Below are 26,074 nucleotides of genomic sequence, written 5' to 3' on the forward strand. Positions count from 1 at the left end.
TTCCACCTCTTAAGGCAGTATGACATGAAGTTGAATCCTTCTAAATGCGTCTTTGGCGTAAGTGCTGACAAATTCTTGGGATATATGGTCAGCCAAAGGGGGATAGAGGTTAGCCCAGATCAAGTTAAGGCAGTCATGGAAACACCACCCCCCAGAAGCCAAAAGGAATTACAGCGCCTCACAGGCAAACTCGTCGCGCTAGGACGCTTTATAGCCCGCTTCACTGATGAACTGCGACCTTTCTTCTTGGCAATACGAAAAGCTGGAGCGAGTGCATGGATAGACAACTGTCAGAGCGCTTTCGAAAAAATTAAACGTTGCCTCATGCAACCGCCCATTCTAAGCAGCCCCTTCCCTGGAGAAAAATTGTATATGTACCTGTCTGTATCAGAGTGGGCAATTAACGTTGTTCTATTCCGCTGTCCCTCGCGCAAGGAACAAAAACCTATTTACTACGTCAGCAGAGCGTTGGCGGACGTAAAAAACAAAGTACTCAAAGATGGAGCTAATAGTCTTGGCTCTTCGAAGTGCCACCTAGAAGCTTCGCCCTTACTTCCAAGCCGGTGGTCGTGCTGACTGACCAACCCCTTCGCAACATCTTGCACAAGCCGGATATAACAGGAATAATGCTTCAATGGGCCATAGAGTTGAGCGAATATGGAATCGAGTTCCAACCCAGGTTGTCCATGAAAGGCCAAGTGATGGCTGATTTCGTGCTGGAATACTCCCGAAGACCTACCCAGCGCAAGGAATCGAGCAGAGAGGAGTGGTGGACTTTGCGGGTTGATGGAGCCTCCCGGTCATCAGGATCCGGAGTAGGGCTCCTATTACAATCCCTAACAGGGGAACATTTGGAGCAAGCTATCCGACTGGGATTCCCCGCCTCTAACAATGAAGCGGAGTATGAGGTCATCCTATCCGGGTTGGACCTCGCTTTGGCTCTATCCGTCCCCAGGCTCCGAATTTATAGTGATTCCCAACTTGTGGTAAGACACGTCCAGAAAGAATACGAAGCTAAGGATGAGTGCATGACGCGATACCTGACTAAAGTGAGAGACACCTTACAACGCTTCACCGAATGGACGATCAAAAAAATTAAGCGGACTGAAAATGGACGTGCTGACGCCCTGGCAGGCATCGCTGCTTCCCTCTCCATCAAAGAAGCCATATTATTGCCTATACATGTGCAGACCAACCTTTCCATCGCGGAAGCCTCCACTTGCAATACTATTGAGGCAAGCCAAGCAGACGGCCAAGAGTGGGCGAAAGACATAATAAGGTATCTCCGGACAGGCACTCTGCTCGAAGAACCCAAGCAGGCGCACAAGACCCGGATACAGGTCGCTCGTTTCACCCTGATCGGGGGGCACTTGTACAAACGGTCCTTTACAGGCCCCTATCTCATATGCCTAAACCACTTAGAGGCCATGTATGTATTAGCCGAATTGCATGAGAGGGTATGTGGGAACCATTCCGGAGGTCAATCTCTGGCGCACAGGGCCCATTCGCAAGGGTATTATTGGCCCACGATGAAAAAGGATGCGGCAACCTATGTAAAAAAATGTGACAAGTGTCAAAGGCATGCCCCTATACTACATGTGCCGTCGGAGACGTTGAAACCAATTTCAGGCTCCTGGCCCTTCGCGCAATGGGGCATGGACATAGTAGGACCCCTACCAACCGCAGCTGCCTAGAAAAAATTTATGCTCATCGCCACGGATTACTTCAGTAAATGGGTGGAAGCTGAAGCATACGTTAGTATCAAAGACAAAGATGTCACCAAGTTTGTATGGAAGAACATCATCTGCTGCTTTGGAATCCCCCAAACCATTATAGCTGACAACGGTCCACAGTTTGATAGCAGCACTTTCGGAATTTCTATTCGAAACTAAACATCCGGAATTCATACTCCACACCGCGCTATCTTCAAAGCAATGGGCAAGCAGAAGCCACAAACAAGACCCTAATAACTGCCTTAAATAAGAGGCTCGAGCAAGCCAAAGGGAAGTGGGTCGAGGAGCTACCCGACGTCCTGTGGGCTTATCGAACCACACCCGGGCGTCCGATAGGAAACACTCCCTTCGCCCTCGCATACGGTATGGACGCAGTCATTCCTACAGAAATAGGGCTACCCACTACCCGGACTGAGGTAGGACAGCAGGATGATGCGAATGAAGAATTAGGAAAAAATTTGGACTGGGCGAATGAAATAAGAGAAACCGCATCCATTCGGATGGTCGACTATCAACAAAGGGCAACCGCTCACTACAATCGCAAGGCAAGACCCATGAGCTTCAAAAGTGGAACGCTGGTCCTTAGGAAGGTTTTCGAAAACACTACTGAGACAGGAGCAGGAAAGTTTCAAGCCAATTGGGAAGACCCCTACATAGTGTCCAAGACAAGTGAAAGTGGAGTCTATCATCTACAGAAGCTAGACGGAACCCCATTGCTCTGACCATGGAATGTATCCAATCTAAAGCAGTATTACCAATGAAAGAAAGATAGAAGAACAATGTGAATGAATATGTTCTATTAATAATTGTGATATTGTATACAAAAAAGTTCTCCGAACTACTAATACAGGGAGAAATAACAGTAAAAGTTACAAAAGAAAAGCTCTCATTGGGAAGGCTTGCGGCGCAACTTTTCCTCCTCACCCGGGGGAATCGAAGGAACGTCTCGTTTGATACCATGCTTCTTCATGCAGCAACGGTAGCCAAAGAAATACATCTTGTCTACCTGCTTTTGATATTTCGTCTCGAGTTTCTCCCTTTGCGCGGCAAACTCAGCCTCCAACTCTTCTTTTTGGGCTGATAAACGCAACTGCAAGTTCTCTTTCTGTTTTTTCTCAATTGATACCTCTGTCCAGAGTTGTCTCACTTCCCCCCTCAGCTGGGCCGCCTCGTCCTCCGCTTCGTGCAGGTGGGCTTCTATAGCTTCCTCTCGTCTCTTTGCCTCTCCTAGCTCTACCCGGAGAGCCTCGTTGTCGTCCTGGGACCTCTTCAAAGCTTCGACACTCTCTTTAGAGGCTCTCCGGGCAGCGGATAAGTTGGCTTCGACCTGCTCCAATCTCGAGCGCAATTCCTCTTCACCACTCATGCGCTAGGATACCAAGGCCTTCATGTAATCAAAAACCCGCAACAGGTCTGAAAAAAGATCACATTGTTGAATCATGTCGCGAATACCGCTCACCAACTGCAGAAAAACCCACAACAACAAGTTCAATTACCAGCCGTGTGAAAGACACACCAGTATGGAAAGAAAAATCAAGGGGAATAAGTTATACCATTTTCGCCACTTCAAACATTCTCGCTGAAGGCAGAGCAACATCTGAAGCGGGAGGAATCTATTTCAACATCTCTCTCAACTCCGCATAGCTGAAAGGGCTAGCGGAGGTGCAAGCCACATCATCAACTGGACTCCCCCCCTGACGAGGCGCTATAGTGTGACTCCTCCCCTGGATCCGGGCCCCCATCATTCACGGCCAGATGGATCTCTTCTGGCGAACCCTCATGCGGGACCAGCACCGGGTCGATTAGGTTCTCATCTGCTATCTCTGTCTCAGACCCCTCCAGATGACCCTCCTAGGCGGATGAGCAGCTGACCTCGATGGTTTCCAGAAGACGAACCTGAAGCCGTCCGCTGATGCCGGACTTTAAATCGCGGGCCGGACGAGACCTCCCCGCAGTCGGCCCCCTCACCGGTACAAGTGCAAGGGAACTTGGCTCACAATGGGGCAAACCCTGCCTTTCAACCCCCGTTTCTTCCGTCGGAGGGGCCGTGGGAGGCAACGTCTCAGGGCAAGAGGCCCCGACTACACCCGAGTCCAGAGGAGGAGAGCCGGACTAATCCACTGAGGTTCCTTTCGCAGCCAGAAAAGCTAGTCGTTCAATCGCTGGAATTGAAGGCCCCGATCCGTTTTGACCAGGGATAAGTTCAGAATCGCTTGAAACAGAGGGCGAGCTGGAGGGGGCTGGAGATCTTATTACTATTCCCTTTGTGGGAACTTTCTTCTTCTTTCCCGCTGAGGCGCCAGCGGGAGGAAAGCGAGCGGGGCGTTTATCACCAGGGGCCCTCCGCAAAGTTCCCTCTTTCCTTCTTTCCTCCCATTCGTTGAGAAGTGCTTGGCGTGCCTAGGCGTCTGCCTTACGCGCCTCCGTGTAGAATGAGAGATTTTTGACAACGAAATGCTCCCCAAGCACTATCTTTTTTGGCAACTTCCTAGGGAGAATATTAATGATGTACGCCTTGGGCTTCCGGACAATGGCCAGCAAGTTTCGCGCAGTAAGCAGCGTCTGATGATGCCTCTCACTCGCCGCAATCTCAAATAACTTGTTCAAGCGGTCGAAGGATGCTTTTTTCACCCACTTGACTATGCGACCCCTTTTGTCCGTACCTGCATTATCACCAACCAAAGATGTTAGCCATCTGACAACCCCAAAATAAGAAGAACAACAGACGAACGCCGAACAAACCCCACAAGCTGCCTTACTCGGAAGCACCAGCGAACGGTTTGGGCAAACTAGTAGCCCAACCCAGACACCCAGGACTAATACATGCCCATTGGCTCCTGCCTTCGTTGAATCCGGAAGATGAGTGACCAGTTGGAGGGAAGGCAGGTGGGCAGCCAGGCTGAAAAGGTCAGTTTTCCCCTTCTTGATGGAGTAGATGAAAAGGACTTCCAATAGTGAAAGGTCCAGGTTGAACAACATACTCAGAATGCTGCACCCCATCAGCACCCGGACTATGTTCAGATGAATGTAGGCCGGAGGGATCTGGGTGAAGTGAAGAAATTCTTTGAACAACGACGGGAGAGGGAACCGGAGCCCAGCATTAAATTGCTTCTTGGTGAAGTAGATGGCATTGTCCGCAGATTTCTCAATGGACACGGCCTCTCTGTCCACAAGCTGAACGGACACGCCATTCGGGATGCAGAAGCTTTCATAGAACTCCCTCATGTTCAGTTTATCCACAGATTTTTCCGCATGGACCTCTCCAGACGCATCTTTGTCGCTCTGCCCAGCCGCGCTAGACGAAGCAGCATCCTTTTTCGCAGACATTTTTTAAAGTGAGGTTGAAACGGAACCTGCATGACAGAATGCCAACAGTAAAAAACAAGGACCCAACCCCACAACCCTAACAGCAAAAACGCCCAGAAAACCTAACATAACCAGCATCCCCATCCTAACCCTTGATTCTACCCCAAAGAATGATCGGCAACCCACAAAAGGTGCAGGAGGCAACAGAAACCCTAACGCACCCAAAACGCAACCAGAATCCCCCGAAAAAGCCCTAAAAATCGATACCGACCCCCAGTCGCAAGTAATTTGCCCAACAAGCTAGAAACAGCCGCAAAACAAACACAATGAGACGAAGGCAGGAATAGAGAATGTACCAAGAGAAAACTGGCCAAATGGAGATGAAGTTCGCGATGCAGTCATCGTCACGGCACAAGTATTGCTGGCAGAAACCCTAGAACTTCACTTGTAGACGAAGATACGTAGAATGCTGAAGAGAAAGCACTCCTAGCAGAAAATGCAGAAGAAAAAAATGCAAGAGTAGGGGCATCATAAATGCTCAGATCCGTTTGCTATTTAAAGAGAGACAGCCCCTCGGTATTCTAACCGCTCAGTCGCGCCAATATTGAAAAGACACGCTGCCTAGGAATTCCTAGAGACGGCGGCTCATCATAAATGCTCTTTTTCTTCTTCGCCTCCGCGTACCACGTGGCCCAATGAGCGAAAAAAAGTAACCTCAATTTCAAAAACAATCATTTTTAACCCGCCCATTTTGCCCAGGCAAAATCGGCATGTTAAAAAGAGGGCATTGTAGGGACCCCTCCTCCTAATGACACGTGGCACACATCTCTATTCGGAGCAATTCCATTCGGATTCCCCCAAGAGGACACATGGCGCGCTCCCCTATCCGGACTCCCTCAATGAGAAGCACATGGCACTCGCGAATATCACACTCGGACGATAGCATATCCTATCCGGATATGTTGTCCGGATCATTGACTAAAGTGAGCACGCCTTGCTACGTCATTCTGATAACCTGACACAGCCCACGTTCAACTGCCTGCAGAGCGAAGGGACAGGAGTGATGATAGGTCGCCTCTCAAGATCTCTGACAGCCGCCCATAGGGTGATGATGGCCCTACCACCACCTAGAGGCATCATGACGAGTCAAAAAGTCTACCCACCATTAAAGAGGGAGGCAGAACTTCTGACACTATATAAAAGAGCCTTTACACAAGGAAAAAGGTAAGCTTGCTATCTTTGAGAAAAAGACCGATAACTTAATCTCTCTAGCCATGACTAACAAAACCATCGGAGGGTGTGTCCGGACACCCTGTCCGGACATCTTTTGTAAGGACGACTGAACCATAACTCAATCTTGGTTGAAAGCGTGCGTCCATTTGGCAGCTACGTGGATCATTGGGACGCAAGGCCTCAACAGTATGTGCATGGGAAATGAGAACGGGTTTGCATGGGAATGGGAATGGGCTTGCATGGATGAGAGTTTAGAGAGAGAAATGGGTATGAGGGATGGGAGTGGAAATGAGCTGAAGGAGGTGACTGTGATGTGGTGAACCGATTTTGTGTGTATGAAGAATAAGAACCAGTGTGCATGAAAATGGTAGGAAGGTGTACGCATGGAGTTAGCGGGGGCGTGAGTGAAAGGCGTATGGGGATATAGTGAGTGCATGGAATCAATGATATGAAGTGAGGTGGGTTAGCGGGAAATGGGTATGGAAGAGGTAGTCATATTTGCATGGCTCCCATGCACATGGGTGGATGAATTTGGGATGCTAGCAGGAGCATTGGGGGGAGCTCGGGAGGAGGCCATATATGGCGTACTAGAGATGAGGCAAAGGGCAATGGATCTGATATGAACCAGAGCAAAAAGGATGCACCCATGATTCTATGGAACCTGGTGGCAGCTCCATTTATAAACCGACGTGTCACAAACCGGTTTCTTCAAGTTCCCATATTGCAGTGCAGTGTTCAACTGTTCCTCTAGCAAGGCGGTAAAGATGGTAACTTCAGAAGAGAGCAGAGACATTATATAGGCTTTAAAAACTAGTCTAGAACCAGTCCTCATTGCGTGCAGTGGCTACCACTCTGGTAGAACGCGGCAAATGGCTCCCTCAGCGACCTATCACATGAGGGTTCACATGTACTTCCATCAGTAGGGGTTCTATTAGCATAGATAACCTCAGATGTGTATATCCAGGAGTGGGACCCACGTCTGGTATGATGAATGAGCCTACTGGGGAGCTTTTCTGTACAGCTTTACAGAAAGCAAGAAGACATTCTCGTATTCCCTCTAATTAGCTTTCATTTCCGCAGTAAGAACCTCGAGGCTCACAATACCAGATTGTCAGCAAAGAGAGCCCTACCCCTTCAGGTAGGGATGAGGAAACTGACACGCACCATGGATAAGGTACCAAGAACAGGGGAAGATGGCCAAAACAGAGTACAAATGGTAGAAATGAAAAGAAATCATACAAGCCATGTTTCATATGGTTATTAACGGGCCTTGAGGAGGATGAGTGAAGTCAAACGAGTATTAAAAAAAACTGGGACATTATTATAGATATCTCAAGAAGAAACTGATCAGAGCTAAATCAAAATAAAACTCAACATCTAGTAGAAAAGAGAAAAGAAGCATATTAGTTGAAACGCATGTGAAATCCATAATAATCATACCTGAAGATGTTCTTCTCCTGCAATGTCAGCAAGAAATCAGCAGACCATCCCTTCTCTTCAACACACCTCTGGTTTTTCTATAAAAAAAAATCTCTCCAAAAAAACGTCTGCCTCCCCCTCCTCCCTCTGCCAAAGGAAAAAAAATTTTGCTCCTTCTCTCCCCCCTCTCTGTACCTGTCTTCTGCAGCAAGCCATTACCCGCTCCACTGTGCACCATTCCACCAGTGCGTCATCCTCACTCACCACCATGGGCGAGCCATGCTCCTGGCCACCTATCCATGCAACCTCCTCATGGCAGAAAAGGGGTCCCCTTCATCTCAAAAATGAATGGAAAAGAAACCTCCCCGGGTGATCCAAGACAAATGGAAAAAACCATTGGTCTTTTAAGGGGTTTACAGATATGTAAATAAAATAAAATAAAAAACTTAACTTTATTTAAGTTCTTTTTAAATGAAATTTAACCATACGAGGGTTATTATAATCAAGTTCTCTGTAAATTAAATGGAAAATTAACCTCAATTAAATTCCTTATAAATAAAATTTAATTATTGTATAATTCAAATTATCATTATGATTGAAAATTTAACCTTATTTAGGTTTCCGTGAATGAATACCTTTAATGAGAAATTAATCTTAGTTTCAAAAAGTGAGCTAAAAAATAAATGTATTATAAAGAAATTGTGGGAAGGTGACACAAACAAAGTAAAAAGGGGTAATAGAGTTCAAAAAATAAAATAAAATTATTTCTCAACAAAATTAAAAGAATAGACTATCTTTACAATTTCATAGTCATTTGGTGTTGTGCATCAAAATCACCTTAGTCAATTGTATATATGTCTGTCTATAAACAAGTTGACATATCTCTTTCCTTAAGGAAAGAGAGAAGAGAAGAAAAAGATAAAAGTCCTGTTAATATACATGACATCCCTTTCTTCAATAAATCCAACCCCTATCCAAGAACACTCCTTACTGCCCCTGCAAAACCAGATCAGTCATCCGCATCTCAGCACAACACCTCTTACTCAAGAGCAACCCTCTAGAACCCCCAAGAACCAGATTAGCCATCCATATCTTTAATGCAGCAACCACTGCTTAAGAGAACCCACTGGCACTCCTGCAAAGCTACTCTTGGCCTTTGCCCCTCCCACTCTAAGGCACTCAACTAGAAAGTAATGACACATTTGCTCTTACTCATGATTGGACTCTATTTGGTGTTTAAAGGGCAACTCAGGTAGACTCTAGTCATACAACAGAGAATGGGCAACAATGGTGAAGACTGACCTGGTAGGGACAAGGTTAAGTCTGAGGGCAAAGGTAGAGCATGTGGAGGTCATGGAGTCATGTTCTCAAGACTTCACTTGTATATTTCAACATATATGATAGTAGACGCTTCAGAGGTTATTCATGATGTGGAGGACTAGCGTGCGGCACTTGAAGTGTATGGCCTCTTATTTTGGATATGGTGATTGTACAGTTTTTTCTGAGATTTTGACCTATTAGAAAAGATGAATGTAAGAAACTCCATTATTTTGATTTGCATTCTTCTGCCTCTTATTTTAGATATGGTTGATAGGTTGATGGGGGCTGTAAATAGGTTGATTGCAGAGACAGAGACCAAAGGATGTAAGTGGAGATCAGAAATTATCTTTCAAAAATATGATTTCAGTCTGTGAAATTGTTCTTGCAAGAGACAATTTTGATGGCGCAGAGTTGGTTCAAAGTGTTGCACTTCTTAAACTATTTTGCTCTTCGCCATTTGAAAGTAAATAAGTAAACAAATCTAGATCACAGTTCTGGAGGCAAAGAAACAAAGGACCCAGGTCTGTCAAGAAGCTTATGGTTTACTCGCTTCAAAAGCAAGATCCATATATAAGACTATGGTTGGATGATAAGTAAAGTTTAAGCTAACATATTTAGTGAAAATTGCCCAAGTTAACAAAAAAAAAAAAAACTCAATATTCTCATTTTAGTGCACTTACAGGACCAAAAAATTGAAATCAATCACCAACATTCCTTGGTATTTTGGTCTTTCAAATCTAAAAATGACTATTATATATGTTAGAGATTATATCTGTGCATGGAGCAACATTAGAAAATATCTTCAAATGTAAAGAGTACAGAGAGAATGTTAAACATTGTGTTCAAGTTTGGTAAGAGGTATTGTTTCATTCCAAGGGGGTAACAAAATTACTTTGAGTGACAGTTTATAGGTAGTTATGTTTTAGAAACCCCACTAAAGATGAAGTGATAGAACCCAGACATTCACTTTCAATATAGCATAGATGTGTGATATGAGTTCACAATATTGGGGCTCACACCATACATGCATGTATGAAACAATGCTAGGCTAAGAAAAGCATACTCTAGAAAATCTGCCTTACAATAGTATGACCCAGTTGGGCAGCCATCAAAAGTAAAAGTATAAAAAGATAAAAGGATGCTGTAGAGGAATGCTTAAAGCACAGGTAGCAGTGCTGCTAGGGCTCCATCCCCCTTCTACATCAACCCTTAATACACCATACTTGCATGAAACAATACTAGGCTAAGGAAAGCAAACTTTAGAAAATCTGCCTCATGATAATATGACCCAGTTGGGCAACCATCAAAAGTAATGAATCATAAAAAGATAGAAGGATGCTATAAAGGAATTCTTAAAGCACAGATAGCAGTGCTGCTAGGGCTCCACCCCCATTCCACACATCAACCCTTAATATCTAACAATTAGGATGTGAAATAAGATTCCAATGTCTACCATGGGCTTTCATTCTTGATTTTCTACACCCTTCTTTGGTTCAGATTACCATTTTCAGTCATATTAGCTTGTCAAAATTGTAGTACTTCAAAAAGATCAACTAGTAAAGCTTACTGATAGTTCAAGTTTCAAAATTTCTGGCTGAAATTTATGTTTTCTGTTCTTCACAAGATGACAAGTACTGAAGATATCAGTATGAAATAAGAACAAAGCAAATTTGAGGTAGCAGAACAAACTACTACATATTTTACATTTGGGTATTGAAACCAATCTAGCTAGGACTAATTTGGCAAACTTATTTCATCGAGATCATCATCTAATGACAAGAAAATTTCGTCTAAACATGAAAGCTCGGTTCCATCATCATCGTCCTCATCGCACCAAAAACCATGTTGAGAACTCTTTCTTTCATAAACTCGACAAAGAACCCATTCAACACCATCCTGATAAAACAGACAATAAGGCAAAAGAAGAAAGTATGATCGGTTCCCACTTCAAGCATCATTAGTAATATAATGTAACAGTATTGAGTACTAGTTGAGAAATTACTTACCAAAATTTTTTTCCCTGCTATTCTTTTGTAGGATGTACAGCCCAATCCACTGTTGGAAAGAGAATATTCCTGCATTATCCAATTGGTTTCGATGCCTTCTGGAGCTTCACCCATGTAGAATAAAAGATACTTCTTGATTCCCACTTTCTTACCAGCACTTGTGTATATGGCTTCATCAATATCTAATTGCTTCCAATATCCATTTTTTGTGGCCCGGTCTTGTGTCTTTTGGCTAAAGAAATACCACTGGTTTCCACTCGATAATGCCTTACCTACACTCAAAAGGGTCACTTAACTATGTCAAGAACCTCCAATACAAGTAACTCGGCATCATGTTCAAGAAAAAAGAAACAGAGAAAGTTCGGCAATAAAAATAGGAAGTAAAATCGATGGTCACAAACCACTGAGCTCCCATGGATCATGAACATAAGAATCAAGATCTGGAATGATGTTGGGGTAGCACGGCAAGAGTGATGCCTTGCGGTATAGAAAGTCAAGGACTAGTTCTTCATCAGTTGGGTAGAATTGGAATCCAGGAGGAAGGTTGATACTTCCTTCTTCCATCTTCATTTGAATGAAACTAACCAAAGAATGAAACTAACCAAAGGACTTTAAAAGACTTGTTTTTTGTTACTGGGGTTTGGTTGTGGTTGATACTTATAATGAGAAACAGAGAAGAGAAGAGAAGAGGGTAGAGAGAGAGAGAGAGGAGGGGATGGGTGGGTGCAGTATACAAATGAATTGATTTGGGAGGTGTGGACTTGGATTCAAAGGCGGCGGATAATGTTTGCATGGGACCACTATGATACTTAGAACAACAATATGACACAATGTCAACAGTTTTGAAGAAAACGAGAGTTGGTATTTTGTAGATGATGAGGATGAAAATTCATGCTTCCTCTGGAGATAAAGTAAGGGTTAGGCCTTTTCATACTTCCTCGAGAGATACGAAATGGTTAGGCATACAGGCATTTTATGTATAGATAACATGTCCACTCTTAGCAAACCATGATGAATTTGATGTGACAACAATGGAAAAAATACAGTCATATGTATATATGACTAAGAGAAGCCTAAATACTACACATAAACAAACAAAAGAAAAAGGTACGATTACACTTCCATATGGCATCGTTCACTAGAAACCATACAATGGAATGAATCTAAATGAACATAAGTTGATTTTTTTAGTCAAATTGGCTTGCATGTACTCCTCAAATTGCTGATGGTAATGAATCTGTATTTTCCAGGACCTATGTTTATGTTTATTGCAGCATAAATCATTGTTGCCAGCTAAATGCTTTAAGCTACTTTCCATCATAATGTTTTGCTGATGTTGCATTTACACAAAGTTAAGCTACCCATGTCTATTAATTGTCGTTTGGTGATATGCTTTCTCCTTTTTGGCAGTGAAAAAATATGGACAAAATATATTCCCCAGTGATGATGGGATCCTTGTCGTAAAATCCTTTTTTTAAGCACTAGCTCAGTCTGTCAATGTGAACAAAACTGATAAGAAATTAGGCTTTTCTTGAAGAGGAAGGAAAAAGAATAGAAACAAAAACATAATAAGCGTCTGAATATATTTTTTATTTTTCATTTAAAATAAAAACTTAATAATAACTTTTATATATTTTTTCGTTTCTTTTTATAAAATGTTTTACTATTATAAAATAGGGGGATTTATACAAGTATGCATTATTTATAAAATATGGGTGGAAACAGAATCCAAAAAAGTTATTTTCACGAAGAGTGTATTTTGAGAAAAATAGTTCTCATTTTATACATCGAAACAAGTTCTATTTCAAATTACCGAAAATGTTCTTATATGTGTATATGGGTTGTCATGACGATAAAACATCATTCAATCAATAAAGGTACTTTAAACCTAAAACAGTGTTACTTAAAGTTCAAAACACATATAAGGGTATTTTCGAGTAATGTGGGATAAACATTATTCTAATGTGTCAAATATGAATTATTTTCCCCAAAATGCATTCCCCATAAAAATGACTTTTTCGGGTTCTTTTTTCATTCATGTTTTTTAAACTAAACATGTTTACATAATTCCCCTTATAAAATGCACTCAACCGAAACTGCCACGGGTAGCATAGGCATAGTCCCAGCAGGGGTGTGGATACATGTGGAATTGTTATCAACAAAGCCCATCAAAACATGCTTATCATCCACAAAGTGATCAGGAAAAGGAATTTGAACACGTAAAATATCATATCAATAAACAGGCCAAAACATTCATGGGGTTAACATGGCTATCTTCTTTATCAAGAGAAATGATTAGCCTTTAGTAAAGGTGGAATTATACTTTTCTGGTGTAGTTGGTGAGTCACGTTTAAACGTTTTAAGTAGAGTTAGAGTTGAGGTTTGGACATCTGTGTTAGCTAAAGCATTATCATCATGTGATCTCATGCTTATCCCAAGGGTTATTTCGTGGATAGTGGGAGGGAAAGCTTCTTTAATTTGATTTTCTCTTTAGCTTGTTTCACATTGCGAGCTTCCCCCTTTTACTCTTATCTTTATGGTATCTTTCTACCAAGGAATGATTTCAAAGTAACCAAAATGGCAACCCTGCTGGGGCTGCTTTAGAAGTTATCTACCCCGTTGTCACATACATCAATCATCATTTTCTTTTACTCCGATTAGACAAGACAAATCCATCTTAGTGGAAGAGAAAAAGGTTAATTGAGATGTTAATAAAAGACAATTGGTGCTTAGTAGGAAAGCAAAACAAGAAAGTTTTTTCCAAGATGCCAAACAGCGGTGGGAGCCGAAATTGACGTTGGGTTTTCTCTGTGTGGCTTGAAAATCATGTAGTTCATTAGACCCTCCTTAAAAATGATGCACTTAATACAGCTTGCTAATGAAGGAAGACATCCCTGTTTGTTTCCATTCCCCCCTAGTCCCTTTTGCCCATGCTTCACAGCATTTACACATTCCTTTCACGGGGTTTGTTTTTCCGACAAAACAAAGCAAACCAAAAGCAATGGTCCCTGGGAAACCGTTTTTATTCTTTCTGTTCTTCACTAATAAAGCATCATTGCATTGCTGTGCTAAAAGCCTAGAACACTTTTAAGGTGGGGCACACCAGTCACCTGAGTAGAGAAGGCAAAGCAATTTGATTCCCAATGAATCCCCAGCAATCCTCAGTCACATTTGTCCACAGATCCGGAATCCAGCCATGAAATCCTCCCTCAATAAAACAATAGTAATGAGCATCAGCCACACCACAATACATGAAATGATAATTGATTTTTATACTATACAAGGCATTTTCAGAGGAATCTACAACCCAGGATTTAGTGTTGAGGTAAGCAAGACACTAAAGATAGTGCAGGGCCTAAATACAACATTTGATTCACTTGTGGTTTCATGGACGCTGTATCTTTAGCAAGACGAACCTTTCACATAGCAGAATCATGAAGTTTTAGACGTCTTCACAGGGAATGTAAGTGTTTAACTTTTTGAATTGCTTGTTTCACCTTAGTGGACGGCTCTTCATATAAGATGGCAGGGTCATCAAACTCAGATGCCAAACTTGGCTCCCCAAGAAAAGCACGAAATGAGTCTGCCACTGAATATGAAAGCGAGCTGAGGTTGTATCCTCCTTCCAGGAAAAATACGCAGCGGCCCCCACATAGATCTTTGGCGAGCTGTTTAATGTTAGATGCAAGCATGTAGTATGTTCCAGTAGTAAATTGCAGACTGGCTAGCGGATCCAATACATGCCCATCATAACTGGAAAATACAGGGGTAAGACGTGCAAATGGGTGAATTGGAAAATAATAGTAGACTAAATGAGCAACACATTGAAATGGACACAGTTCTGAACCCCATTCTGGAACATACAGGGGTAAGATATGCAAATGGGTGAATTGGAAAATAATAGTAGACTAAATAAGCAACACATTGAAATGGACACGGTTCTGAACCCCATTTTGGGTATTTAAATTGTCTAAAAAACTTATGAACTTACGGAGTTGGGGTGCTAAAGGACTTGACTCCCAACTTCCACTATCATAATCCTCCATTTCTAAAAGCCTATAGACAAATTTTGGAAATTTCTCCAACTTGACCAGAATCAATATTCTGTAGGCAGTTTATGAAGCATATGAAATGAAAAAAGACACCAACAAATGTTGTTTATGTATAGACTTATCTATCTAGTCATTGTGTCATCTTAAATGCTACTATGGAACCAAGATAACCTCATTTCAGGTTCTGTAAGATAAAAATGGAAAAGAGTATCATGTGATTGCTTAAGACTCCTGACAAACTATTTTCTGGAACAGGTTCACCTCCCCAGTGAGAGTACTCCATGGTAAAAAAGGAAATGCATTGAAATAAATGGAGTGTTTGTGTATTCTGAACTAAAAGAATAGGCAACCCACCCAGCTGAGACGAGAATTATGTCTGGCTTGAACCTCTGGGCAGATGGTACAATGACTTCATCAAAAACAGTCCTCATGGCAATATCACCTGAGCCTCCTGGTAGGGGCAAATTTAGTGTCGCTCCTTCACCACTGCCATGGCCTACCTCATCAATTTTACCAGTACCAGGGTAGCTTCCATCCTGCATCAATAGAGATTAAGCAAAGATTTTGTTTTTTGTTCAGTAAATTGATATTTTGGCATGAACTACTGAGAAGATATATGAATCCAATCCTATCAAATATTATGGGAATTAAACTAATGTCAAAGTTTCTGACTGTTTCTAAGAAGCATTATTAGCATATACTTCCAAGAAGAGGTTATTTTCCCTTGGACATCATACCCACAATCCCAGGCCATTTGTGGAACACATGCAGATTATGCAGAATTTTAAAATAAATCTTTTACTTTGAACACATGGCTGATTTGTGACCAATAGGTGTCAAACATATTGTATATGTCAGGAGACATTTAATCTTAAGATATAGTTGTGAAAAAGCACAAGTGTTTTTCATTGATGGAAACTGTTGATGTCAGATAAACAAGCGAATCAGTGAAACTATTGAGCAAATTATCAAATTTACAATGTTATCTATGAAATGGTAACCAACATTATCAAGTTGAAATTACTCATAATGCAAAAGAAATGTCATAGCTCACACGGTGTGTCTAGAAAGTTTTGACATCCAGCTAAAACGCCATTTGTGTTACATGGACTTAAGTAGATATGTCTATGATATTCATTTAATCTCAGGTCTTTAGACATCAGGACACAGAATAACCTAATTCAAAATTTTCTTCTTCCATACTCAGGCCTACATTGAAGTATATATCTAATATAGAATTTTCAACATAACTACACTCATTTCCATGTCAAAGAGTTCATTACTTCTTTTTCTTTGTTTTGGACACAACTGTTAGTCAATATCTGATCAATAGGCATGTTCAATATATAAGTAATACCTTAACTCTGTCAGCTTATATCCAAGAACGGTATGTCACATACTTTTGTGCGTGTAACATAGAACACTGTTGTCATTTTTTTTTATAGCATCTAAATATAATATAATAACATCAAACGGTTCCTGCTACCATGTTAATACTTGCATTAAACACAGGAGACGTGCAAGTAATGGATGAGTCAAGACACCCTTGTGTCCAACAAATACCCCAACAGCATGTCCAGGAAAAAAGAGGATCATATTTGTAACCAGCTAAATTTCACTAGAGTACTTCTTATCCGTTGGAATATGACATGGACATTTCAACTGAGTGAACTACTTATGCAAGAACTGTTGTTACATAGGTACATCATTAACTGGCCTAGAGTATAATAGAAGATTTGGAAACCTCAATAATTTACTGGTGTCCTTGTGTCCTAAGATCAAGAAGTTAGATGGACTCCACATCTAGACAGAAACCCTAACCAGACAAAGATATCAAAGTTCATCTACTGTGGTAATATACAATGAAGAGAAGATGGACAATAAGGAAACAAAGGAAAAAAAAAACGGAGGTTAGTTCAAAAGAAGGAAATGCAGTATTTCTTATCAAAAAATTGAATAATAAAGAGCCCAAAAGCAAATAATAGACTACATAAAGCATAATTATGAATCTACTTCAAAATTAGAGTAGCAAGAATCAATCAAGCTATCAAAACAATAAAAGAAAAACAAAATATGATTAATATGTATACGTTTGTGTCCAACATAGATATAATAATGTGTGAACAATATTGAATTTGAGGTTGTTAACGATAGACTGATAGATATCTTCATATCATTGGTTATTTTGAAATTTTAAAACATCAATTGAATTACCTATTGATATGTCCATACATTGTTTCTGACTTTGTTGACATGTGTAGAGATTTAAAATGCTGGATTGACCATTTTTTAATTCGAGGACCTTGAAACCTAACCTTGGTCATCATATTTAAATAATATTAGTTGCTAAAACGAAAAACATATTAAATTTCCTCATAGACAATATAGCTAACTGATACTGGGTGACATGAACTTGCAAGCTAAGCTACAAAACATGCTCATGCAAACTAAAATTCTTTTTCCAAAAATAATTATTTCACAATATGAATTGAAATTTTGCAATATAAAATGTTTATTCAGAATGCAACCATACTCTAAGACCCTAGGAACATTAGAATAAACTTCGATTGCATAAATATGATCCACCATTGGCATTATTGAAAATAGGCACTCAGTGTTGGGTCATTGGAAGACGAGATCTAAATGCCTTGGCTTAATCTGCCAAAAAGCTGGATGTTCTTCTAGTTTGATTGACCGTGAAGGATCTCAATTGAGCAAAGAGCAAGAAATCCCTTTGATTGATCAAGGCTGGTGCATTGATGGAGGTTAGTGGAAGGTGCAAATTCCAACTTGGTTATTAGATAAATGGCACATTTTAAATTCCAAATTGATACGTTAAATATTTGGAAAATTATTAGACTAAATTTATATGAGATTTGGACCATCACTTTGCTAAAATAGTTGAATAAGTAGCCATGATTCTCTAAACTGGTTATACTCTAAAGTGATATGAATATCATCTTTTGTTGTTCTGAATATGCATTTGAAATTTACAATATGATTAGCTTTTTGGAAAATCCATATAAAAACTTTCTGGCTAATTAATCCATATACAAAATCCATTCCCTAATTCTAGAAAATAAAGGTTGTTTCGTCTTCTACCCTTCCCAATCATCATGTCCTGCGTGAGGTCCTGAATGACACATGAATTTGAAAGGAAATTAACACTACAATTATGGCTAAGAGTAGGAGCACTAATGCCAAGAAGATTGAAAGTGAACATGGGAACAAACAAGACACTTTTGAAGTTCAAAGTATTAGGTAACTTCACAGAGCCTACATGATTGATTGCAATAACATGACCATTAAGAAGAGTGATCGTGGTATTATGAACTAGTGTGGAATGAGAAAACAGAGAAATATTGCAACAAACATGGTGGTGGCCCCTGTGTCAATTACCCAAGCATTGGAAGGAACAAAAGGATGAGAAAAAGATAGAGTGAAACAAATGTTACCATAGATTTGAGAAATTCAAGGTCTCGACACCGATGGAGACTCAAGTGGGTTGATGGTTTGTTGTTGAACATGCGTGCTAAGGTAGGCAATCAATCGCTGAACTTGATCCAGCGAGAGAGAGGCAGGTGGTGGGGAGGATCCCATCGTAACGGCAGCAAAAGAGGAATAACGAATGCCCTTTGATGGTTCAGTAAAGGAGCTTGGTGGAGTAGATTGGGATTGAAGGGGGCTCGTCTAGGCCATTTGTCTTTGGGCTTTCCCTTTGGACTTATAACCTAGTGGAAACCCATGCAATTTGTAACACCTATCTACTGTATGCCCTGTGAGCCCACACTGGGTGCAAATTGGGCGTTCACGTCTGGGCTTCTTGTGAGATGATGCAGTAGCTACAGAAGGAGCCAGAGAAAAGGTATTGAACGCCATGGAATCCGATGGAGCTGAGGACCCAGATCCAATAGACCGTTGGTGTTCTTCTTGAACAACAAGATTGAATACTTTCACCACAAGAGGGAGCAGATCAATCATCAGAATCTGGGCTCTCGTGCTAGCATAAGACTCGTTCAAACCCATTAAAAATTGCATCACATACTCCTGCTATTGATAATCCATCCAAGCTTTCATACCTCCATAGTGGAAAACGGGAACTGGTTGGTAGTTTTTTAGTTCATCCCAGAGAATCTTCAACCGGGTATAATAGGTATTAACATCTAGGCGAGCCTTGTCAGAGACCATGTAATTGTTGCTTGATTTGGAAAATCTGTGGAGCATTGCACTGACGGAAGCGTTCATGCAGATCTGCCCAAACAGCGTGGACACTCTTGAGATAGAGAAGACTATCAGCTATCTCTTTTGAAACAGCGTTGAAGAGCCAAGACGTGACCATGTTGTTGCATCAGGACCAGATTCCAACTGCAGGATGGTCGGCCGTGGGCTGCGAAAGAGTGCCATCTGCGAAAGGAGCTTATACCTATGCAGATCTGTGAAACAAGCACCAAGTCCAGATGATCACCACTATGCAAGAAGAAGGGGCTATTGGTGTTCTCCATGAGAGAAAGATCTGGTTGCGTTACAGTGCTAACAGAGGGTGTGAGGGGCTGAAATCTATTAACATTATTATGCTGACCACCACGAGCCATTTTAGAGAGCAGCAGAGGTAAGAGGCTCCGATACCATGTTACAAGGGAATATGGAGAGAAATTGATTGATTCTCATTTTATTGATTGATTGTTGTACAGGGATATAAAACAGAGGAGCTAAAGAGCTTTACCTCACAGAAGTCACGCATAACAAGCTGTAGAGCTCATCTTAAAAAACAACCACCTAACCAACTATAGGTATTAACAGAAAAGAAAAATAATAAAAAGCAAATAATATGCTAAAAAGCATGTTGCTAATTATTCCAACTTGTTAGATCACTCTCATGTTGCCTTTGAGCTTTACATGTGAAATGATTATGGTGTCCTAGCCTCCGAGTTCTGGTCATCACAAATGATCCAACTCATACTTCCTCATCTAATTTCTTTCCCCCCTCCCTCTATCAAGGCATTCAAGGCCCTCCTTTTTTAACAATCCCTAGCTTAGTATGGATCATCACATAGGAATCATTTATCCTTAAGGATGGACTTCCCATTCTTGTCCTCACCCTTACCCTCGTTGCCTACAACAGTTTTGGTACTACCTTCTTTAAGGCCTTTAGGCTTTGTTCTCCCGCATCTATATAATGATCATCCTCAATTATCTTAAGGTTTGGAGAGTTGCTCCTCTTGTATTTCACTAAGCATTTAACAATTACATTGGGCATAGCAAGATCCTTTAGGCCATGTCCTTGCATTTCTTGTCGGGCCTAACCTTGTAGGTTATTCATGAAGTTGAATAAAAGCTCTTGTTTTGACATATCTAGGATCTTCTGCATGAGTGCGGAGAAGTGCAAATAACTCCTTCACAATCCTATATGGACCTATTAAGCTTTAGCCTATCATGCTCTTTTGAGTTAAGTAGGCCATCCTCTAGGTAGAACCGTTTCTTGATTTCTCGATTGAAATCATCCTAGGAATCTATAGAGCATATGTTTTCTTTACATGAACATCTTAACTTGAAAGGAAGATAATTCATCACATACCTCAAACTTTGGAATCTAGGTTGACTTTATCATACCATCCTTGAGTTCCTAGCTTTGCTCCCCTTGGTTATAAATGTCGTGCTCTAAGCCTTACTCCACAAAGTCGAGTCACTCCTTGGTGTTGGCTATTTCAACATCTACCTTGATCTATCAACATTACCCATTTCTCGCCCTTTCTACTAAGAGGTTGCTCATTACTAGTTGCCTAATATAGTCTTGGAGCTATAAATTATCAGCTTCCTCTCTTCCCAAGTTACAATCCCCTTTGTGACTTCAGCTCCAATACCACTTGTCACAGACTAAGACCCTTCCTAAAAATCCTTGCAAACATTGAGCACCCAAGTAACTCTAAAAACCAACACGCTCCTGAAGGTTCTACAATGTTCCAAAGCTAATTGAAACCCTTGGAAAATGCAAAACAATAGACCTGCACAAAACTGGGGGTGGGTCGTGAGGCTTTGGTACCGTTGATTAAAAAGTTTCCACCAACCCATAAGTTAGAACTCTTCGAGGCTTGCCCCTATCTAACTTTAGCTAGCAAGGGGACTGGGGATAAGACTCTGGGTTTCAGTTTGTTAGGAATCCAATAATTTACCTATGGACCTTTTTGGCTATCTTACGTAAAGGAACAAAGCATGATCTGATATTTGATTTGTAAATATGAAGCTTGGAAACACCAAATGTTTGAAATATCTAAAACTTGAGACTTATAATACTTTGTATGTTAAAAGTACAACTACATATTCATATTTGCTATTCGAAGGCATGATGATATCCTGATTTAGGTGCTAATTATCACTATCATGCTATATTATTGTTTCTTAGTAAGTTGTGATCTCATCTGTTAGATAGTGTACAATTATTTAGGTTATATACTTTTCCTTTTCCTTTTCTTTCCTTATTGTATTGTGGGTCCCACTAACATGTATATATATACCCAAGTCCAATGTGTATTTTTTACAGTTTTTCAATAACAATAATTAGGAATTCTCCCTTTTCTCTCTTTTCACATGGTATCAGAGCCTAGGGAGAAAAAAAAAACTCTAATTGTGGAATTCCGGATTTATGGATGATTGTAGGATGAAATTAGAAGATATTATAGGCTGTAATTAGAGATTTGCTAGCTGTAAATAGTTGTAGATTATTTTCTATAGATAGGAGATAGTTTCCTCTCTTGTGGGATCTGACAGAGCTTTTTAAGGAATTACCAGGCTGTTGGTAATCTCCTATTTCCCTATAAATGTATTTTCTGCAGTGTAAATAATATAGAAGAAAATTCTCACAATTATCTTCATGGTATCAGAGCAATTCCGCCTGGACCTATCACTTTTTTCTCGGTTTTAATCCAGAACCAATTTTTCTGGGTGCAAACCAATCTTCTTCTTCATCCCAACTCATTACTTCTTTAAGTTTTTTGTTTTTGAGCCTAGTGTCACAAGTTGATCCAAATGAGCCTCCCCATGGCCTTATATAGGGCCAGGAAGCTTCTGGAGACTCCTAGAATGGGAAGAGTGTGGAAGGTTCTAGAGAAGTCTGGAGGAGTCCACACAATTCTACACTATGGTGGAAGGCACAAGAGGAGTCCGGGGCTTTCTAGAGAAGTCTAGAAGACTCTTGTATATACTTGTATATAGGCTTGTAACTAGAATGATGTAGGACATTCTAGAATAGTCTTGAGATGTAAGGAACCCTCCAAGGTTCCAGAGAGTTCCATTGGTGCCTATAAATAGGTGAGGGCCTCATTTGGCCAAGGCACCAAGCAAGTGAGCATCCAAGCACTTGTAAAGGCTTCTTTGAGTAATAGAAAGCTTCCATTCTTTAAGGAGTTGCCTACCAAGCTTCTTAAGCTTTTGAGTCGCGAGTGTCTTAGCCGGGTGAGCTAAGTATTGGGAGCAAGGCTGACTTAGCAAGATCAAGCGTCTTGGCTTGTCTAAGTGCCGCACGAGCTTAGTGAACGACTAAGTCCGTGACAAGTGGTATCAGAGCGCGGTTACGAGGTGGGCATACCAAAGGAAGCATGTCGGGCTCTAACGTGGAGGAGACTAGCGAGCAAACCCGTGGACGGGAGATGGAGCATACTACACGGGGCCGAGGCAGGAAGGATAAGTCTCGTGACGCCTTAGCCAACATGGAGGCAAGGCTAGCCAAGGTGGAGCTAGCCATGGCGGACACCCGGGAAGGGGTGGACTTGATAGAGCAAGGCATGGAGAAGGGCTTAGAGGATCTAAGGGAGCAGATCCAAGACCTTCGCGAGGGCGTGCTAGGTTCACAAGTTCAGCCGGTGTCACACGAGGAGTTCATGTCCTTCCAAGACAAGGTCATGACCATGTTCGCTAGTGTGGAGTCAAGGATGGAGGCCTTGGCTGCTCGCATGGATGCCCGAGACCAAGAGATCCGACAAGAGCTGGCCATCTATAAGACTGCAGTGTCAGCACGAGTCATGGCCACTCATGAGGCACCAAGGGTGGAGGTGCCCAAGCCACACACGTTCAGTGGCAAGAGGGATGCCAAGGAGCTAGATAACTTCTTGTGGCACATGGAGCGTTACTTTGAGGCAATTGCATTGACGGATGAAGCCACTAAGGTACGCACCGCGACCCTTTACCTCACTGATAATGCTACTCTATGGTGGCGTCGACGATTTGCCGACATAGAGAGAGGGACGTGCACCATAGACACATGGGATGCCTTTAAGAGAGAAATCAAGAGGCAATTCTACCCCGAAGATGTGGCTTACCTAGCAAGGAAGAGTTTGAAGCGTCTCAAGCACACGGGCTCAATCCGTGAGTATGTCAAGGAATTCTCTACTCTTATGCTTGAGATACCTAACATGGCTGAGGAGGAGCTGTTGTTCAACTTCATGGACAACTTGCAAAGCTGGGCCGAGCAAGAGTTGAGGAGACGTGGTGTCCAGGACCTAGCCACGGCCATGGCAGTAGCCGAGTCCTTGGTGGATTATAGAAGGGGAGACTCCTCCAAGCCCAAGCCACCATCCAAGGGTAACCAGGCCAAAGGTGGGGGAGACAAGAGGTCGCAAGGCCAAACTTCTAAGGAAGGATCAAGCAAAGGCCTTAGTGGCAAGGACGGCAAAGGCAAGGACAAGCGAAAGGAGTTCACGCCTAGGACCAATTGCTTCCTGTGCGATGGTCCGCACTGGGCACGGGACTGCCCTAAGAGGAAGGCTTTAAATGCTATGATCGAGGAGAAGGAGCAGGAAGGCGATGCTAAGATGGGATCGTTGCAGCTCCTAAATGCCCTTAAGGCCAAGCCGATGCCTAAGATGCCTCAAAGCAAAGGACTGATGTATGTGGAGGCCCTGGTGAATGGGAAAGTCACCAAGGCCTTGGTGGACACAGGTGCCACTCACAACTTTGTCTCGGAGGATGAGGCAAGAAGGTTGGAGCTCCAAGCATCCAAAGAAGGAGGATGGCTCAAGGCGGTCAATTCAGCCGCCAAGCCATCACATGGAGTAGCTCGCGGGGTGACTATGCACATCGGCTCGTGGGAAGGAAGGGTCGACTTCACAGTGGCACCCATGGACGACTTCAAGATGGTGCTAGGAATGGACTTCCTACAGAAGGTCAAAGCCGTGCCACTACCTTTCCTATGCTCAATGGCCATCCTAGAGGAGGAGAAGCCGTGCATGGTCCCTAAGGTCACTGAAGGTACGCTCAAGACCCCTATGCTATCTGCTATGCAAGTAAAGAAGGGGTTAAAGAGGGAAGAGGTGACCTACCTCGCCACCTTAAAGGAAGAGAAGGATGATGGGTCGGGAGAACCCATTCCTAAGGAAATCGAGGGGGTCCTTGATGAGTTCAAGGACGTGATGCCGCCCGAGTTGCCTAAGAAACTTCCTCCTAGAAGAGAGGAAGATCACAAGATTGAGTTGGAGCCAGGAGCCAAGCCCCCTGCTATGGGGCCATATAGGATGGCACCACCTGAGTTGGAAGAGCTAAGGAGACAACTCAAGGAGTTGCTAGATGCGGGGTTCATCCAACCATCCAAGGCTCCCTATGGCGCGCCGGTTCTATTTCAAAAGAAGCATGATGGGTCCCTACGAATGTGCATAGACTACCGGGCACTCAACAAGGTGACGGTGAAGAACAAGTATCCCATCCCGCTCATTGCTGATTTGTTCGATCAACTTGGAAGGGCAAGATACTTCACAAAGCTGGACTTAAGGTCAGGCTACTACCAAGTCAGGATTGCAGAGGGAGATGAGCCGAAGACTACATGTGTGACCAGGTATGGCTCATATGAGTTCTTAGTGATGCCTTTCGGACTCACCAATGCCCCAGCAACGTTCTGCACCCTCATGAACAAGATCTTCCACCCATACTTGGACAAGTTCGTGGTGGTATACTTGGATGACATAGTCATCTATAGTAACACTCTAAAGGAGCACAAAGAACACTTGAGGAAGGTCTTTAAGATCTTGAGGCAGAACGAGCTATACGTAAAGAAGGAGAAGTGTTCGTTTGCTAAGGAGGAAGTGAGCTTCCTTGGGCATCGCATCAGAGATGGCAAGCTGATGATGGATAATAGCAAGGTGAAGGCCATCCAAGAATGGGATCCACCAACCAAGGTACCTCAACTCAGATCTTTCCTTGGTCTAGTTAATTATTATCGGCGGTTCATAAAGGGTTATTCGGCAAGGGCTGCCCCACTCACTGATCTTCTTAAGAAGAATAAGGCATGGGAATGGGATGGAAGGTGCCAACAAGCCTTTGAGGATCTAAAGAAGGCTGTGACTGAGGAGCCAGTGTTGGTACTACCCGACCACACCAAGGTCTTTGAGGTACACACAGATGCCTCAGACTTCGCTATTGGGGGAGTCCTTATGCAAGAGAGGCACCCAATCGCATTTGAGAGTCGCAAGCTAAACGACGCGGAGAGGCGTTACACGGTGCAAGAAAAAGAGATGACTGCTATCGTCCACTGCTTACGCACCTGGAGGCACTATCTACTAGGGTCTCACTTCATAGTGAAGACCGACAATGTGGCCACTAGCTACTTCCAGACTCAGAAGAAGCTGAGTCCTAAACAAGCTAGGTGGCAAGACTTCTTGGCCGAGTTCGACTATACGCTGGAGTATAAGCCAGGAAGTGCTAACCATGTGGCCGACGCCCTAAGTCGCAAAGCCGAGCTAGCGTCCATGACGAGTCAGCCCCAAGGAGATATAGTGAGTCTTCTAAGGGAGGGACTGCAACATGATCCAGTGGCTAAGAGCCTTATCGCCCTGGCTCATGAAGGAAAAACTAAGCGGTTTTGGGTGGAGGACGGCCTACTCTATACAAAGGGGAGACGACTCTACGTGCCTAAGTGGGGGAACATAAGGAGGAACCTGATTAAAGAGTGCCACGACACCAAGTGGGCGGGGCACCCTGGGCAACGACGCACTAGGGCACTACTCGAGTCGGCTTACTATTG

The 26,074-nt window shown here is 42.5% G+C and overlaps 2 protein-coding genes across 3 annotated transcripts in view; both read right to left on the reverse strand.

The window, feature by feature from the left end:
- Positions 1–10,584: 10,584 nt before the first annotated feature.
- Positions 10,585–11,881, reverse strand: LOC100267164 (NAC domain-containing protein 104). The gene is made up of 3 exons (XM_002264858.5): positions 11,419–11,881; positions 11,018–11,289; positions 10,585–10,907 (listed from the first exon to the last, which is right to left on the reverse strand). Exons 1-3 carry the CDS (start codon positions 11,585–11,587, stop codon positions 10,746–10,748), a joined length of 603 nt encoding a protein of 200 aa, XP_002264894.3. The 5' UTR covers positions 11,588–11,881; the 3' UTR covers positions 10,585–10,745.
- Positions 11,882–14,210: 2,329 nt separating this feature from the next.
- The window catches only part of LOC100244854 (histone deacetylase-like), a 36,323-nt gene continuing 24,459 nt past the window's right edge, over positions 14,211–26,074 (reverse strand). For both annotated transcript variants that reach the window (XM_002267480.4, XM_019219555.2), the window contains exons 8-9: positions 15,424–15,605; positions 14,211–14,770 (exon numbers count right to left, since the gene is read on the reverse strand). In XM_002267480.4, coding sequence (XP_002267516.1) covers positions 14,470–14,770; positions 15,424–15,605 — 483 coding nt within the window. In that variant the 3' untranslated portion in view covers positions 14,211–14,469. The remainder of the gene's footprint in view (positions 14,771–15,423; positions 15,606–26,074) is intronic.

Source organism: Vitis vinifera, chromosome 4 (genome assembly GCF_030704535.1).
Source record: "Vitis vinifera cultivar Pinot Noir 40024 chromosome 4, ASM3070453v1".
In the NCBI taxonomy this organism is placed as follows: domain Eukaryota; kingdom Viridiplantae; phylum Streptophyta; class Magnoliopsida; order Vitales; family Vitaceae; genus Vitis; species Vitis vinifera.

Coding starts and splice junctions, on each gene's coding strand:
- LOC100267164 (XM_002264858.5), bottom strand. CDS start 11,587: ATGAAGATGGAAGAAGGAAGTATCAACCTTCCTCCTGGATTCCAATTC. Junction 11,290..11,418: donor TGATCCATGGGAGCTCAGTG/GTTTGTGACCAT, acceptor TTTTGAGTGTAG/GTAAGGCATTATCGAGTGGA. Junction 10,908..11,017: donor TAGCAGGGAAAAAAATTTTG/GTAAGTAATTTC, acceptor CTGTTTTATCAG/GATGGTGTTGAATGGGTTCT.